This window comes from Poromitra crassiceps (genome assembly GCF_964638095.1).
Source record: "Poromitra crassiceps genome assembly, chromosome: 2".
In the NCBI taxonomy this organism is placed as follows: Eukaryota; Metazoa; Chordata; class Actinopteri; order Beryciformes; family Melamphaidae; genus Poromitra; species Poromitra crassiceps.
Window position 1 is genome coordinate 20778271 of NC_139624.1, and position 19105 is coordinate 20797375.

Consider the following 19105-nt stretch of genomic DNA (forward strand, 5'->3'; position numbering starts at 1 on the left):
CTCACAGATAAACGTTAACAGTAGCTAATATGAACCTAAACAAACGTTACTCAATAACGTTCTCATTTGATTAGTGTTGATGAAATATGAAAGCACTAATTTGCGGTGGGCAACATGTCCTGTTTTCACTCCACTTACTTAAACAACCGTAAATAAACACCGTTTCCACCATGCTTTTCACTGATTGGTCACAGATACTGTACACGTCATTGTCTGCGACACTATTTTGGTTAGTATGGACTTTAGGGTCTACTAGTTAAGATGTACCTTACGTCTCCGTGGTGCAACCAAACAAAGACACAACTTTAGTGTCAAACTAACTAGTTTGAACGTAGCAGTTAGTGTCGACTTTACACCCTAACTTAAGACAGAACTTACGTTCAGCTGGTGCAACAGGCTGCTGGGGTTGTCCTTACCTCTGGAAGACTCTGCCATCATAGGTTTTAAGCAGGCTAATAAACACATGGAGCTCCGGGGTTGTCCTTACCTCTGGAAGACTCTGCCTGCATTATGTCTTGCTGGCGTTCTCGTAGATGACATCACTGCTGATGGAGTGCTGCTTCTTCTTCTTCCACATTAGCAGGACACACTGGTGGATGAACACAAACTGCTCCTAGAAAGAGAGCACCAGATGGTTAAGTGAATCGGTGGATGTTTTTTGCCCAATTATTTCTTCACTTAAAGCCCCCCTCCACTCAGTTTTGTAATGTTTAAGCTATTTCATGTGTAGCTGTTTTTTCCTGCTCTGCTAATTAGCCAAAGTGTTCACCACTGTATTTTGTTGACAAATAACCTTATTTTGGGATCAAAGTATTAAAATATAGCTGGTGGTAAAAAAGGGTGCTGACGTCACGAGTGACGTGTCATAGACGAATACAATATTTAATACTACAGTAAATACCATCTGCCATTAGCTTGGTGTTAGCCTACGTTTGCTAACTAAGTGTTCACCAGGCACAAAACGCCGCAATAGTCACTTAACCAGTTTGAGTTACGCTCGTTCCATATCTTTTCCATATAAGTCCACCAGCTTTGATATCTGTTGGCTGGTTGTTGATATTTATAACAATATTCTGGCTTCTGGACGAACATGGAAGGGAGACAAAGATCGTATATTGCAGGCAGGAGCGAGGCTCTTATCCTTTTTGGACAACAGTGCTCCAGCCATGATGTTGCAGTGGAACAAGGTATAAGCCTTCGGTTCTTATCAATAGACGATCTTTGGCGCAAATATGCTTTGTTACAGCACGCGCACATGAACATTTTCATAGAACATCAATGTTGTACAGGTAGGAAAAAGTGACTGGAGGGGGGGGGGGGCTTTAAAGCTACTACATGTAACACTAGCCTGGGTTTAATGGAGAGTTCAGTGTCTCATGATGGTCTTAATGTGGTTTCCACTTACTTCCTACTGTCCACACACCATTGTATGTGTGTGGCATACAGTAGATCTGTCTGTTCAGGCAGAGGCACGTTAAAATGTCTCATACACTATGCACTAAATGTCTGTTGTAACTTGGTACGTCATTCTTCAAACTTCCTTGGATTTAATTTTCGTTTCTTTTCTTTTTTTTAAATACAATGTTCCTGGCTTTTTTTCCCCAATTGTACTTGACCAATTCTGGGTGCCGAGTATCAGACATGTATGATATAAGAATGCAGTATTAGTTCAGGCCTTACCTCAGTTTGGACCATACACAGGCGATGCGAGCGCATTTCAGACACCATGCCCAGGATGTCAGCAAACTCGTGCTCTCTGATGTGCTGCATCAGACGGTCCAGAGCGATAAACGTCCCTGTCCTCCCGACTCCAGCACTGGGGAATACCACGGACACCATCAGCAGGGTATAATTTTTTTATTTTATTTATAGCTTTTATTTGACCAGGAAGTGCCATTGAGATTAAAGTGATCTTTTCCAAGGGAGATTGAGCCAAAAAGCACGGACAACTGACACAAAGTACCATGACTGTAACTCATGTACATCTGTATATAATGGAGGGATGAAGCATTCCAATATTAATAATGACAGACTATACAAGAAGACATGACATCATACCTACATTATTGATTTTTTTTTATGGTTGTAATTAATAGATCAAACATGGCCCTCACCATTACCATGAATCTATGCTCCTCTCAGACTTGACATTAAGGATATCAGCCATCGTCCTGCTCTCTACCTCTGACTGCTTTGTCAATACTGAGAAGCTGGTCACACCATTACTGTGATCATCTACTTGGATCTATGACTCAATGTAGTCTACACTAAATTACTGGGAGCATTGCTACAGTATAGTAGAGGCTTTGCGGCTCAAATCTACCAACCAGTGAGGTCCACTGGAGAATTGACAATACATGTCAATACAACGCTCAATAACTGTCAAACTAAATTAATGTCTGCACAACTGTTTACAGTTTTTGGACAGGCCATGTGTGAGATCATGTGCAAAATGAATGAGCATTGTTTTTCAGTGACGTTCTCCTACAGTATGTCCCCTTGGCCCTCCTCTCCTCACCTGCAGTGGACTATGATGGGGTCTTTGGTCCTGTTGGCCTGCTGGCGGACAATGTGGACAAATTGCAGGATGCTCTCAATGGCGTTGACTGTGGGAACACCATGGTCCGGCCAGGATGTGTAGTTGAGATGCAGGACATCTTGAGTCTCATCCGCCTGCAGGGGGCGACAACACAGGAATCAGAATCAGAATCAGAATCACTTTTATTGCCACAGTATGCAAGTTACATACGAGGAATTTGTCTTAGTGTCTGTATGCAGCGTAGCAGTCAGATCAATATACAGAGATAAGAAGTAAGAAAGATAACTAAAGACAATCACAAAGTTGCAAGTGCAATCAAATCGAGTAAATATATACAATATGTACATGAGTGGAGAAGTGTTCCGTGGATAATAAATTTACGTTGAATTTACATGAGATCTACAGAGTTAAATAGGCATTAAATAGGCAATAGATTTACATGAATTTACAGTCGGAGTTAAATAAGAGTTTACATTGAATGTACATTCAATTTACAGTCTAAGTTAAATAGGCATTAAATGTGCAGGGAATTTACATGAATTTACAGTCCCAGTTAAACAGGCATTCAATTAGATATGAGTTACAGTTTTGGGGGGGGGGGGGGGGGGGGGGTTCAGCTGAGTTTAGGAGGAGGTAGTGATCTGAATCTGGATTGCGTTGAATCTGAATTCAACGCCTCTCTGTACTGTACTGTACTTTACAATTTGAATTGTAGCCTGCGCTGTGCTATACTCACATATCCCAGTCTGAAGCTCCTGATGGTCCATTCTGGTGACTCTGTCTCCGAGAGCATCTCCACACTGATCTCTCCATACATCACAGGCTCGTCCGTAAAGGGCCAGTAGTGATCACATTTCACCTGCAAACAAAGCATACAGCGTAGAAACTATGACACATTATCGTAAGACCATGACTTCGCCATATAAGTGAGCAAGCAGTTGGATATGGATGTGGATCACATCAGTTCAAAAATCTCTGCACTGGCCTCTGATTAGCTCCACAATCTATTTTATACTCTATGCTTCCATATAAACCAAATAGATCATCTGGCACTGACCCCGGACCTCCCCCACCCAATTCCCTCTGCTGTCCCGGTCATTGCTCCACCCCCTCTGCTGATCTGAGGAGAGTTGTAGACTAACACATGCTTCCTCCAATACATGTGCAGTCGCCAGCCGCTTCTTTTCACCTGACAGTGAGGAATTTCATCGGCAGCATACAGGCAGCTGTATTTGAAACCGTGCCCCCCCCCCCCCCCCCTTCCTCCCCGGGTTTCCTCTCGAGATGAATGTAGAGACTCACCCTTCGCCGTTCATTGCATTGTGTGAGCATGACAATGATGGGGCATTTCTGCTGCAGGACCATCTTCCAGAAGTCATTGCGGGTGTCAGGTAGGGGGCCCTGGGTGGCGATGTACTCTTTTGGAGACTTGTACCCCTAAGAAGGTAAGAGACAGAATGGACATTGTCCAGCTTTCCTTCCTTCCTTCTAGCCTAAATTTCATTGAATAGTTCATACAGTAGGGAGGGATGCACGATACTGGATTTTTTTGCCGTTAGGCTGAATATTTTCCAACTGTTTTGGATGATTTCTGATGCCGATATATGAATGCATCCCCCCCCCCCCCCACCTAATTTCAGAGAACATCAAGTATCTCCTGTCGTGGAATTAACACATTATTATGTCTACTCTTATTGTGATGGCCCACTGGCAGATGCAGACATATACACAATGCTTTTCAAAATGTACACGTTCACTGGGCAAAATAAGAAAACTACTTGAACTTAGGTTATGCAAAACATGCCCTATTTTTTATTTATGTAATATTTTCTTTCAAACAAAACTGTAAGATCCATCGTACTGAAACATGCTTGGATGATGCTCTCCCTGGGTTAGGGTTAGCGTCAGTAAAGCATCATTTTATTGGCCTGTCATATCGGCAGAAATGTTCGTTTTGGGCCGATGCCGAAATTAAATTTTAAAGCTTTTATCGGCCGATGATGTGCTGATATCAAAGTGCATCTCTAGCTCACAGTTATGGTTCTAAGGCTGGTTTGTAGCTAACATGACCTACTCACTGGTATGTAGTTGGCGTTGATGTAGTCTGACCCTTCATCGTTGTGCATACAGATCAGCCTCACACGGCTGAAGTCATCTAGAGGAAAGATTTAAAGTTGTCAGTCATGATTTTGGACACAGTCTATGATCACCTTCACATGCTAGTGGTAGTTACAGGTAACAGAGTGTTAGTTACAGGTAACAGAGTGGTGTTAGTTACAGGTAACAGAGTGGTGTTAGTTACAGGTGACAGAGTGTTTATCTCTTTACTGGATGCTCTCAAATTGTCTCACAAAGCACCATGGAGCCACTCACAGGGAAGGATGTTGGTGTAGCGGTTCTTGGGCCTGTTGACCGGCAGATCTGCTGCGTCATGGGAGAGATCCAGGCCAATGCTCTTCAGTTCCTGGAAAACATGTCATTTGCATGGGACTTATTGCAGGGTTCCCACTGCTCATAGAGTTCCTAATAGGGCTTCTGCTAGACCTTTTTTTTCATGGCCAGTATGGCCATTTAATATGCGAGAATTCCGGCCATATACAACAACTACCGGACATTCCAAACGGACACACATTTAAACAGCAATAAAACAAAAAACAAACGCACAAATGTCTGTTTGCATTCTAGCCCATCAAATTTAATAACATAAGCTAACTGAAGAAGCAGTCAGGTCTAAAAGTAGGATTCCTCCCCGATTCCTAGAATATTATGGAATTTGAGGAGGTTGTTTTCAGATCAGGTAAATTCTCTGGTGAATCCGTCAGTCATTTCTGCACAACATGCAGAGATGGTCAACTATTGGTTTCTGTGCCAAGAAGTTAAGACGGACATCATTTCACCATAATTTGGCCACCCCTGGATTAGATGGTTGTCAGCTCACCTGGAGTGGAAACCAGATTGAACAAACCATGAACAAAGAACATTTTTAGGTCATGGAAGTGCTGCCGACTTAAAAGTCATGGAATTTTCCAGCAGGGCCACAGTGGAGCCCTGGTAAAGGTAATACACATGCTTGAAATGTCCCACATGCTATTTTAGCTGTTTCAAACATGTCTCAGGGGTCTTTTGAAACAAGGCCGTCACTACCGCTTCATGTAAGGCAGCCCCAGCTGCTGGTGGAAATGACTGCGAGCGTGCGTAGCGGCACAATCTGACTTTGGTATTCCATACCTCGAACTGCAGGGAGAACTTGTAGGCAGAGTCTTTGCTCATGTCTTTGAGGTAACTGTCAAAGTCATCCAGCTGGACAGGGCTGCAACAACAATCCCAAAATTACAAAGATCTTCAAGAGTTCAATCTCAAAACTTGAATGGCAGAGAGGGAACGTTCGTCAAAATATAACAAAACAACATAAATGGCAATTACTTATTTTTTGTCATACATTCATCATAGACCATGGCATTTGTGATGTTGAAAGGTCAGCAGTTAGCTAACTAGCTTACGTAGATGGCTAGTATAGTTTGAACTTGGAAGGTCAGGTAGGCTAAGTAGCTAATATAGCTGGATCATTTCATATAGCTTGATTGCCCCTCCCCCCGGGCCCCCAGTTAGTAGCCTAGGCTTCATAGAACATTCAATAACTGTACTTACTAACTGTAATAAAAAAAAACATTGAATAACTGTAATACAATACATTTATAAACGTTTGTGGGTGTGGCCTAAATTGAAGCACAAGCCTATGACAAGCTTGGGTAGGCAACTTTGGAGAATTGAGCAAGAGTAGTTCTTTGGTTGAGTTCATTCTGCCTCCGGTAAATGTTTGGAGAACTGAAACCCCAATCTGGTCATTACCAACATCTGTGTGGATCTGGTCATTACCAACATCTGTGTGGATTATCTGCTCATTACCAACATCTTTGTGGATTATCTGATCATTACCAACATCTGTGTGGATTAAATTCCAATCTTCTCATTAATATCTGCGTGGATTAAACTCCAATCTGCACATGTCCAATATCTGTGTGGATTAAACATTGTTTGTTCACAGTAAGCAGCCTTGTTTAGAGTTGTCATGATGAGAAATAGGGTTCAAATTAAATTTGATCTGAGATTAAAGATAAAAGGCTGGTAGTCAAAATCAGGGCATTTTCAATTGCAACTGCTGCTGGAGTGATGACGTGTCGTGCTCCCATCTGAATCTGTTGGATTAGCAGTTCAAATGTCCCCTGCTTTGGGCTTCATTACTATCTGAAGGCTGTTAATAGCGGAAGCAGACACACACACACACACACACACACACAAACACACACACACACACACACACACACACACACACAGACACACACACACACAATTCTGAAGTGTACACAAGCTGAAAAACAAATGCTTTGCCTTAGTTGTGTTACCTTGTTAGCTTCCGTTTCTTTAGAGCTGTCTTGCTCCTACAAAATACACAGATGCAAAGAACTTGTGATGTCTGCATGTGTCTGCTCAACAGTGACCACCCACTTTTTTTGCGGCTCCGGTTTCAGGAAGTGAAATTCCAATACATTTCTCCATTGATGTTTCATAATATATATTTATATATGCTCTGAATCAAATGTTTTATGGTCACGATTCATCTTGTAGCTGGTTGGCAACTCTTTATATAAGGATTTTCTAAATGTCAACGTGAAAAGGTGGGCGGTCACTGTTAAGCTCTATTGACCCACCCATCTAGCATTGTGTATATACTGTAAACAGAAGAGTTTGACCGTTATGGGTTTTTGACAGCTGATACTGATATTTGTTTACAATCAAGTCGTTGATAATCAACATTTTATACTGATATTCTAAATTTGGCATTTTTGGCACAGTTAGGGCAGAAAAGCCTCTGAAACAGCATGTAGACCATCATGGGACAATAAAACTCCACTGAAGATACAGTATCAGATCTTTAATAAAAGACCAATATTGGTAGAAAATATTGACAAACTGATATATCGGTCTAACCCTCCCGATTTTTTTTTATCCCATTTTTATCCCCCATTAGTGCTAATTTTAATTGATTTATCCTGGTTGCTGCTCCACCCTCTGCCGATCTGGGGAGAGCAGAAACTGGCTCCATGCTTCCTCCGAGACATGGGCAGTAGCCAGCCGCTTCTTTTCACCTGACAGAGGAAGCTTCACCGGTAGGACATAGCACGTGGGAGGTTCACGCTATTCCAACGAGTTCCCCTCCCTCCAAACAGGCGCCCTGAATGACCAGAGGAGGCACCACTTCAGCGACCAGGATATTGCATGTTTTGGTGAGGGGTTCCTATATGAAGGAAAGCCCCAGGGGGCACGGGGACAACATGCAAACTCCACACAGAAAGGCCCTTTTGACGACCCCACCCGGGCGGTGGACACTCGAGGACATGCGGACGGGCACGCAATCCTTCAGCGCTCACAGCGTCCCAGGTGGGAATCGAACCCAGGACCTTCTAGCTGTGAGGCGACAGCGCTGCCACTGTGCCATCGTGCCCCCGTATCGGTCTAACCCTAACAGTATTTTTGAATAACTAACCCTATCACAACAACAGAATAGGAATATCATGCTTAGTTATTCATTGCAGTCATCTGCGCAAACTATTATCTGCACCACACAGACAGAGGCCTATCACACTTACACTGTATCTTTGACTCTTCCATGCTTCTATGTTTGCATTCTGGAGTCCAATCTGCTCCTTCAACCAGCAACATGCACTATCCTATACAGTAGCACCTGCAGCCTACTAGAATTTACTTTCAAGTGTCCCACTATGCTACAAGCAACCCACTACATACTGCCACTCTATTCCTAAAATAAATTCTACAAAAACAGAACAAGAAAGATGGTTTAATGCATGCAGACACCATACAGAGAGCCAAGCTGCTGTTAGTACCATGCTACACACAAGTTAGTAGATACAGCCTCAGAATGACTTGGAGGAACTTAAAGGATAAGTTCTCCAAAAATCTTTAATTATGTCATTATCTACTTACCCCCATGCCGGTAGGTCGGATTACGTTTTTTAGTCCAAAAAACCTTCGTGGAGTTTTCCAGGGAAACAGCGTTGCAGTATTCTCCCAAACAACTTAAGTAAATGGGGACCAACTTTCAAATGTAAAAAGAAAAAACTACAACAACCACCGAAAAACATATTGCTCCTCAGGTGTTATACCAAGTCTTCAAAAGCCCCGGCATGCCAAGTTGACTTGAAAAGATGTCCTTTACCACAACTCTTTAGCCCAAATCCTCATTGTATCCAGGTAGCTCCCAGTCACGTTCACGTGCAGCCCGTCTGAAGTGGGCGAATGAGCTCCAACGCTCGTACATGCGCTCTTCTTCTGGATCTCAACTGCTCCTTCAAAGCCCGTGCGCCCACTTCAGGCGAGTGGACGAGGACAAGGTTCAGAGCTACCTGGATACAGTGAAGATTTAAAAAAGAAGTGGTAAACGACATCTTTTTGAGTCAATTTTGCATGTCGTGGCTTTCGAAGACTTGGATTACGCCTGAGGAGCAGTATGGAGGCTTTTTTTTTTTACATTTGAAAGTTGGTCACCATTCACTATTTTCAGTTGTTTCGGTCGGGAGAATTCTGAAACTCTGTTTCCCTGGGAAACTCCACAAAGGTTTTTTGGCACAAAAAAAACATCATCCGACCTTCCAGGGGAGTAGATAATTTTCATTTTAATTTTTTGGTGATCTTATCCTTTAAGAGTTTGAACAGATCAGTGTTGTCCAACCACAGACACAGCATTGCAAGACAATGTTCCACATGTCAGAAAAATGATCTGCTACGGCTTACTTCCCATTTTCCCCATGAATGGCGCTGGACTTACTTTTTGCTTTTTATTCAGTTTTTTTATTTCACAATGCTACTGTCTGTCAGTGTTAGGGGGGGGGGTGTTTTTGGATCCAAAGGTGATCTGGCGGCCCCTTCGCTGAGGTTGTTTTCATGTAAAGGGATAGGCTGCCTAGTAAAACAATGTTGAGAATCAATACTGTAGTGCTGTGGCTTTGCTAAGACATGCCCTGAAATGCAGTGGTGTTTTTGACCAACAGTGCTGCTTACTGTAGTGCTGTGGCTTTTGCTAAGACATGCCCCGAAATGCAGTGGTGCTTTGGCCAACAGTGCTTACTTACCAAGGATTAATATAAAAAGCCAAAAGATAGTCAGTCCAAAGGCAGGATGGCAGTAGGGTAAGGAAGGCAAAGAGGCTTCTTCGCCTGAAGGGGGTTCAAAAACACAACAAAACAAAAACAAAAACAAAATAAAAAATAACAAAACACCAGGAGGCGATAGGTTGGACAAAACACGGTGTTCCATTAGTAAAGTGGCACAGAGCGATCGAGAGGTAGACAATTAGTGCTGCTGAACACACAGTTAATGCAACATGCAGCCTTGGAGAGAAAGTGTCGCCTGTTGTTTGGCTGCCGACTTGAGGACAATAGGAGTGTGTTTGCAGAGTGGAGGTCAATGACCGCTCTGTCTGATTGAACCACCTCAGTGTGCGTAGAGATGGCAGTTCTGCTGCTCTGACATCACTTGGTCCTCCCAGCCCCTGGTCCCCCCCCTCCCAGCAATGCAATGATAAGGACTGAGACAGTTGACATTCTGCACTGCGGGGTACTGGTGTACTGGGGTAGTGATGTCAAAGCCAGTGACTGCCACCTTTCTGAGAGCGATCCAATGGTAGATTGCAACAGATTGGCCTCATTGATCTCACCCCCCCCCCCCCCCCCCCCACCCCTCACAATTGACCTCTTCTTCACTCCAATTATACAGAATCAAGCTTTACTTGTGGCATTGGAACGGATCTAACACCAAGGTATGCTGCTAACACCCAGCTACTGTATGCTAACCATGCACACCAAGTATAAGCTTTGCAGAAATGAGATCCACATGAACACAACATTGTCAATGCTGTCACATTAAGAAGATGCTTTGATGGGTATGTGCGTTTACAGTACTGATGAGAGTATGGTGAGAATTCAATAGAACTGCAGATGGAAGCCAAGGTTTGCCTTAACTGACCGTCTTTGAGCTGTTATATTAATCAAGAGTGTTTTGAGACAAGGTGTCATGCTGGATGTATCAGCCAGATTGCTGTTTATCAAAGCCTCTATATGGGCTAGAGTGCAAAATCCCCATTTTGGAGGTTTGGCCTATTCCATGAAAAAAGAATTGGGTATAATTATATTAGTATTTTGTCCGGGATGTGCCGCACTTTCCTCCTCATCAACAAACACCAGAACAACCAAGAAAGAAGGCAGGGGGTCACTCTGGGCCTCATACTGTTTGGTGAGCACATCATCGTTGCCCGGCGCTACTTAAAGGCATAGCTCTGATTTTTGGAACCCTAGCCCTATTTGCTTCTTATTACCAATCATGACGTTGATTTGTTGAATGGTAGATTCCTTTCTCAGCACAATCCATGCTGTTCCTCATACTAGCTCCAGATAGTTAGCCACAAACCGAGCAGCAAATAGGGCTAGGGTTCCAAAAATCAGAACTATCCCTTTAAAGCTAAAATCAGTCGGCAAGCAACATGGTCAAATCCCTAATCTGGCTCTCCAACCCCCCCATGCCCTCTAACCTCCATCTAATTGGAGCTTTCTAGGGCAGTGGTTCTCAAAGTGGGGTCCGGGGTGCCCCGGGTCCTTGAGGGGGTTCCAGGGGGTCCCCAGCAAAAAGGGGGATAACTTATTTTCACTATAATACCACGCATAAATAACACAATGACAGAATGTATGACTGTTCTGGTCATGGGTTTCATGCACTTTCTATAATAAAACATCTAATAGCAAAAATCACAGGGTCCATGTTCTAATTTGTCATTTTAGGGGTGCTTGACGTGAAAACGTTTGAGAACCACTGATAGGGTCTCAAGCAGGGTGGGAATTTCGTCATTTTAAAGGCAAGGTAATTTGTCCTTCGGTGTCGCGAATTGTTTTAGGGCACTGCCAAGGTGGCCTTAGGGATCTCAGGGCATCACGGCCAGTGGGAGGGGCAACGGTGGCCGTGGCCTCCATGAAATTCCCACCCTGGTCTCACTCTCAAGTGTCAGGCTTTCCCATCCAAACTGAGGAATCTGCATGTGTGTTTACTGAGGCTGACACCCCAAACACACCAGAAGCATATCCAACGCTGAAGCAACACCTCGCAGAGGCAGTTTCAAATGAACGTCCTTGTTAAAGGGGGAGACCGATCACACCGGCCGCGGGGCGTTGCCTTGCAACGCTGCAGCAACAGTTACGGCGTCAGGTCTATTTTTGACGCGTGACGCGAGCAGCCAGGCATGAAGGCAATGCAAGTTGTGAGCAAAACAGAGCGAGGCGCAGAGCAAAACGGAGCGCTTCTGGTGTGAATGGCCAGGCTCCTACTCGATGCTTCTGTGACGCGCTGCTTCGGAGACGCTTCTGGTCCGTCCCAGCCGTAAGGCATAAATCCCCCCCCCCCAAAAAAAACAAAAAAACAAAAAAACAAAAACAAAAAAACATAGGTCTCATGACTGCAAAGTGGAATCTGTCCTTTCATCTTTCTTTTTTTTTTATAAAGATTTTGAACCCTATGTTCAAATGTGGTTCACGTTGATAATGAATGGCTGTGCATTTAATCCCAATTTGAAGATGAGAAAAAAAGAGGAAGGCCCTACCAGTTGTAGGGAAGCTTGCCGTCTCTCTCAAACGAAGCAAAATTGACAAAGGTCTCCGCCCCGCACTCTCTGAAAGAGCAAACATCAGCAGGCCATATTATTAGGTGTCAGACGAATGCATGGCACAAAACACGTTTGGGACAACATGCAGTGTTTCCCATACATAAAGGAATTTGTGGCGGGCCGCCACAAAAGGATTTTGACCGCCACAAAAAGTTTACAGTGCACCTGAACGCAACGTGCAAGATACCCGCTGAATAAGTGTCCAATAAATGTTCATGTCATTCTGGCCAATACTTCTGTTATAGCATTTCAGTCTGGAATATGGAATATCTTTCAATAATCTATGATTTAGCTGCTAAATTGTCAAATACCGCCATCTGCTCGCTACCCAGGCACTTATGTATGTACTGACATAACTAACTTAACCTAACTAACTATCCGGTGTGCACAACATTGTCAGCCTAAACTCCGGCTGACACGCAAAAACCTACAATCCGCTACAGAAAAATGTATATTGTTTGTTTATTAACTGGCCCCTCGCCTTCTATCATTTCACGAAAGTGGCAAAGCAAGTTGAGTATCCCTGACCTATAGGGAGAAATTTAGTTTGTCATTGTAAACCCACAGCACAGTAATGATGACATGTTCTTCATAGATCTAGCCTTTTAATTTTGCTCTTAAGCTTTCTCAAAGTACACCAAATTCATGCATTTTACTTTAAAATGTTTTAAAAAAATCTCACGTCGGGGCATGCCCCCGCACCCCCCTAGGGGGTCTGCGGTCCCCCACCACAAATACTCGAAATCCTGTGGGAAACACTGAACATGTATGTATAGTATATGTGTGGGACAACATGTATATATAGTATAATATGTGAAGCGTTTTAGAGAAGTCAGCGTTATCTGATGACAAATCAGTGAATAGAGGAAGTGAGAGATGCTGTGGTGTGAAAGTAACTGTTATAGTTTAAAACTGCGTATCGTCAAACAAGTTTATTGTCATAAAGACACATTTACATTTCATCTCCACTCATTCATCACTGATAACTTACTACATGTGCATGCTAATGATTACAGGCCCCGTTCATTCAGTATGCCCCTGCTTTTGTTTCCAAAGCATCAAGACATGGAGGCCTGTCTGGCACAACTGGTGCATCTTAGTTCACACTAAGGCTTTGTTTTACACACCAAATCCGTATTTTTCTTCCGAAATTGTCGCACGTTTAAAAATTAATACGACCTCATGCTGTGTCACTCATGTTTACACACTGACTCCGAAACTTTCGAACGTCATTAAAGTTTTCGGGAACAGGTTAGATTTTCTTAATCTAGACTCCAGTCTGAGCGGCTCACTCCACCTCACTGGCCCCTCTCTGCTCCCTCTCCCCGGGGAGCAGTGCTGCAGCAGCTGGCCACAGCGCACCACAGCCGGCTCGGCGAGGTGAAGGTGAGCATGGAGCCCAGTGTCCAGTATGAAGTTATCATTCCCTGACCTGCTGCCATCTGCCTTCTCCAGTCCACATCACCGCTGCTGCCTGTCAGGCATGTTGTAATGTGGATACAGGAGAGGACGAATATTCGTCTCGTATTGCGAATAGAACGAGGAACATAGTAATAAAACGCATCGGACTCAGTGTGCAATGTTTCTGTGTGTGGCGATTTTTTCAGATGACGGATTAAAATAACGCATATGAAGAAAACTGACTGTGTGTAAAATCCTTAACACTCTAATACATGTATTATTATATATTTTTTTATGTTACGTCCCACTGGGCTCCCGCCTCTCATTCATTTGACCTATTTTCCTCACATAGAGTGTAAAGGAGCCAGGGCAGCCAATAGAATGCATTTGTTTGTGGTTTTGGACAACCAAGACAGTATCCGCAGACGGAAGAAATCTCTGCTCTCTGCTGCTCTTCTAGTTACTTTCGCTTTAACATAGTGATTCAATCCATAGTAAAACATGACAAATCCAAATTGTTATACCTTCAAAATTAGCTTTTCTGCATTAAAAACATTTGATTCAGCATTTTTGGGTTCCTCATGATAAAGAAAAATATATATTGCTTGACTTTAGGGGGTCTTTAAGCTAAAAAAAAAAAAAAACATGTCTGTTTTCTTAGTTGCTGAAAAGTTGACATTTTGAAAACACAAGGTTTTTGGTATCTGTTCTCTTCAACTCATTTTGCCGTTATGTGACATGAATGATGAGAGCGTGTGGTTGGTTGTTGAGTGATCTACCTGCTCATCTGCAGATGCTTCTTGCGGAGAACGAGCAGGAAGAGCACCAGCAGACTGATGAACAGGACACTGAGCACCGCTAGAGCCGAGATGGCTGCCACACTGGGGTTCATCTCTTTAGCTGCAACCACAGACACACACGCAGACACACACGCACACACGCACACGCACACGCACACACACACACACACATCACATAGTCATCAAGACTAACCGCATTACTAGCCTTACTAGCTGTGCTAAATCGGCTCGTTTGACATGAGCAAGGTCTGTGTGCAGATTCGACGAGCGACTTGCTTGGTAAGAAAAGCTGTCTGATTTGCTGCGCCTGCCCGTTGCTTGAGCCACAGGACTCTGTGAGAGCGTGCCTTGGAGGGTGCAGCACTCTGTGAGAGCGTGCCGTGGAGGGTGCAGCACTCTGTGAGAGCGTGCCGTGGAGGGTGCAGCACTCTGTGAGAGCGTGCCGTGGAGGGTGCAGCACTCTGTGAGAGCGTGCCGTGGAGGGTGCAGCACTCTGTGAGAGTGTGCCGTGGAGGGTGCAGCACTCTGTGAGAGCGTGCCGTGGAGGGGGCAGCACTCTGTGAGAGCGTGTCGTGGAGGGGGCAGCACTCTGTGAGAGTGTGCCGTGGAGGGTGCAGCACTCTGTGAGAGCGTGCCGTGGAGGGTGCAGCACTCTGTGAGAGCGTGTCGTGGAGGGTGCAGCACTCTGTGAGAGCGTGTCGTGGAGGGTGCAGCACTCTGTGAGAGCGTGTCGTGGAGGGGGCAGCACTCTGTGAGAGCGTGCCGTGGAGGGGGCAGCACTCTGTGAGAGCGTGCCGTGGAGGGTGCAGCACTCTGTGAGAGCGTGCCGTGGAGGGTGCAGGTTTGGAGCGAGGTGCTGCAGCTGCTCTCCACCAACTGCACCCGACTGCACAGCTCAGAAGATGACGGGGAAACGCATCGAGCTGAGCACTCATTTGTTCAAAACACACCCACAGTGACATGTAGAAACTTTAGTTTTATATGTATTCCAAGCTGTCACTCAATATTTTACATAAATACCAAATGTAATGCTTACATTAAAATAAAAAATGTGTCATCTGAAGGGCTGGGTCGTTTGAGCAGTGAGTGTGGATGGCGCTAATTCACTTTTTGATTTGTTTACCAACCGCTGTTAAACAAAACTGTAGAAGAAGAAAAGGAGCAGTGAGTGTGCAGTCGATCTGCCGATCTGGGGAGAGTTGTAGACTAGCTCATGCTTCCTCCTATACATGTGCAGTCACCAGCCGCTTCTTTTCAACTGTCAGTGAGGAGTTTCACCGGCAGGACATACATAGCGCATGGGATCACGCTATTCCTGCACATGCGTTTGACTAAAGCCCTTTGAGCCATGCTTGTGAGGGGCTATAAACATAACTGTATTGAACTGATTTAAGATGCTATGTGTATCATTTTGATAAATAAAGACCACATTTCAACCACAAACACTGTTCCTTCCTGTCATAATAAAGAGGATATGCTACTTGATTTGTTTTGAAGAGCAAGAGGGATATGAGCCAATAATATGCCTTGAAAACAGCCAATAAGCATTCTGTGAATTGCAAATCAAAAGCACTTCCTGTTTTGTGCCGTAAAGCCGTTTTCCGGACAAATCTGACCCAGCGGCACATAATGAAGAAAGACATGTAGAGACTACAAGAAGATGCTCATCTTCTCCGAGATGCTCTCCTTTGTCTCGGAGATGGTCTCGTTTGTTAAGGCTAATTCTACAGCAGTAATGTCTCGAAAAGGAATAAAGCAGGGATGAGGATACTGGTACTGATACCTACCCACAGTAGTGACGGCGATGTAGGCAGGCTTGCTGGGGGTGTTGTAGCTGTAGCTGGTGATGGTACAGTTGTAAGTGGAGGAGGGCATCAAAGCCGACACCGTCAGCAGGTGCGAAGTGGCCGCCTGGGGCTCCTGGGCCTGCGGGAAACAGCCCCACACGTCAAACACAACAACTCTTTCCCACTTCACTTTCCAAACGTTAACACACATCAAACACAACAACTCTTTCCCACTTCACTTTCCAAACGTTAACACACATCAAACACAACAACTCTTTCTCACTACACTTTCCAAACGTTAACACACATCAAACACAACAACTCTTTCTCACTACACTTTCCAAACGTTAACACACATCAAACACAACAACTCTTTCCCACTTCACTTTCCAAACGTTAACACACATCAAACACAACAACTCTTTCTCACTACACTTTCCAAACATTAACACACATCAAACACAACAACTCTTTCTCACTACACTTTCCAAACGTTAACACACATCAAACACAACAACTCTTTCTCACTACACTTTCCAAACGTTAACACATGTCAAACACAACAACTCTTTCCCACTTCACTTTCCAAACGTTAACATACATCAAACACAACAACTCTTTCTCACTACACTTTCCAAACGTTAACACACATCAAACACAACAACTCTTTCCCACTTCACTTTCCAAACGTTAACACACATCAAACACAACAACTCTTTCCCACTTCACTTTCCAAACATTAACACACGTCAAACACAACAACTCTTTCTCACTACACTTTCCAAATGTTAACACACGTCAAACACAACAACTCTTTCCCACTACACTTTCCAAACGTTAACACACATCAAACACAACAACTCTTTCTTACTACACTTTCCAAACGTTAACACACATCAAATACAACAACTCTTTCTCACTACACTTTCCAAACGTTAACACACGTCAAACACAACAACTCTTTCTCACTACACTTTCCAAACATGAACACACATCAAACACAACAACTCTTTCTCACTACACTTTCCAAACATTAACACACATCAAACACAACAACTCTTTCTCACTACACTTTCCAAACATTAACACACATCAAACACAACAACTCTTTCCCACTACACTTTCCAAACATTAACACACGTCAAACACAACAACTCTTTCTCACTACACTTTCCAAACGTTAACACACGTCAAACACAACAACTCTTTCTCACTACACTTTCCAAACGTTAACACACGTCAAACACAACAACTCTTTCTCACTACACTTTCCAAACGTTAACACACATCAAACACAACAACTCTTTCTTACTACACTTTCCAAACATGAACACACATCAAACACAACAACTCTTTCTCACTACACTTTCCAAACATTAACACACATCAAACACAACAACTCTTTCTCACTACACTTTCCAAACATTAACACACATCAAACACAACAACTCTTTCCCACTACACTTTCCAAACGTTAACACACATCAAACACAACAACTCTTTCTTACTACACTTTCCAAACATGAACACACATCAAACACAACAACTCTTTCTCACTACACTTTTCAAACATTAACACACATCAAACACAACAACTCTTTCTCAATACACTTTCCAAACATTAACACACGTCAAACACAACAACTCTTTCTCACTACACTTTCCAAACGTTAACACACATCAAACACAACAACTCTTTCTCACTACACTTTCCAAACGTTAACACACATCAAACACAACAACTCTTTCTCACTACACTTTCCAAACATTAACACACATCAAACACAACTCTTTCCCACTACACTTTCCAAACGTTAACACACATCAAACACAACAACTCTTTCTCACTACACTTTCCAAACGTTAACACACATCAAACACAACAACTCTTTCTCACTACACTTTCCAAACGTTAACACACATCAAACACAACAACTCTTTCTCACTACACTTTCCAAACATTAACACACATCAAACACAACTCTTTCCCACTACACTTTCCAAACGTTAACACACATCAAACACAACAACTCTTTCTCACTACACTTTCCAAACGTTAACACACATCAAACACAACTCTTTCCCACTACACTTTCCAAACGTTAACACACATCAAACACAACAACTCTTTCTCACTACACTTTCCAAACGTTAACACACATCAAACACAACAACTCTTTCTCACTACACTTTCCAAACGTTAACACACATCAAACACAACAACTCTTTCTTACTATACTTTCCAAATGTTAACACACATCAAACACAACAACTCTTTCTCACTACACTTTCCAAACGTTAACACACATCAAACACAACAACTCTTTCTTACTATACTTTCCAAATGTTAACACACATCAAACACAACAACTCTTTCTCACTACACTTTCCAAACATTAACACACATCAAACACAACAACTCTTTCTCACTACACTTTCCAAACATTAACACACATCAAACACAACAACTCTTTCCCACTACACTTTCCAAACATTAGGCGTTTCTAAGAACAGTTGGAGGGACTCTCACACTGCAGGAACTGGGAACCATAGTAGCTCTTAGAACATCGTTTTGAGGGACTTTTGAGGCCCAAAAGGCAACTAGTTTTTACTACTAGTTACGTTTGACTACTGAAAATATAAAGTGCCATATTAACCATAGATAGAGCCCAAACTAAACAGAAAGTAAAAAGTTGCCTTGGGGGGGAATGGAGCGGAGTTTTCTTTTTCTCCCGTTAATGCCGAAATGCATTCTGGGCATTGTCAAACTATCGTACCAGACAGAGGGTCAAAATGAAATGCTATTGGTTTTGGTGGTAAATTATCGTACAAATACGATAATTATCGTACATCT

At 43.3% G+C, this 19105-nt stretch overlaps 1 protein-coding gene across 1 annotated transcript in view; it reads right to left on the reverse strand.

Moving 5' to 3' along the window:
* Positions 1-508: 508 nt before the first annotated feature.
* ptpro (protein tyrosine phosphatase receptor type O) overlaps positions 509-19105 on the reverse strand; it is a gene marked incomplete at both ends in the record, with an annotated part of 60023 nt that continues 41426 nt past the window's right edge. The window contains 13 exons of the mRNA XM_083661364.1: positions 509-613; positions 1681-1816; positions 2519-2673; positions 3276-3398; positions 3842-3976; positions 4618-4694; positions 4913-5003; positions 5768-5849; positions 6943-6978; positions 9688-9771; positions 12201-12269; positions 14444-14564; positions 16252-16390. Of these exons, the coding sequence (XP_083517490.1) occupies positions 509-613; positions 1681-1816; positions 2519-2673; positions 3276-3398; positions 3842-3976; positions 4618-4694; positions 4913-5003; positions 5768-5849; positions 6943-6978; positions 9688-9771; positions 12201-12269; positions 14444-14564; positions 16252-16390 (1353 nt within the window). The remainder of the gene's footprint in view (positions 614-1680; positions 1817-2518; positions 2674-3275; positions 3399-3841; positions 3977-4617; positions 4695-4912; positions 5004-5767; positions 5850-6942; positions 6979-9687; positions 9772-12200; positions 12270-14443; positions 14565-16251; positions 16391-19105) is intronic.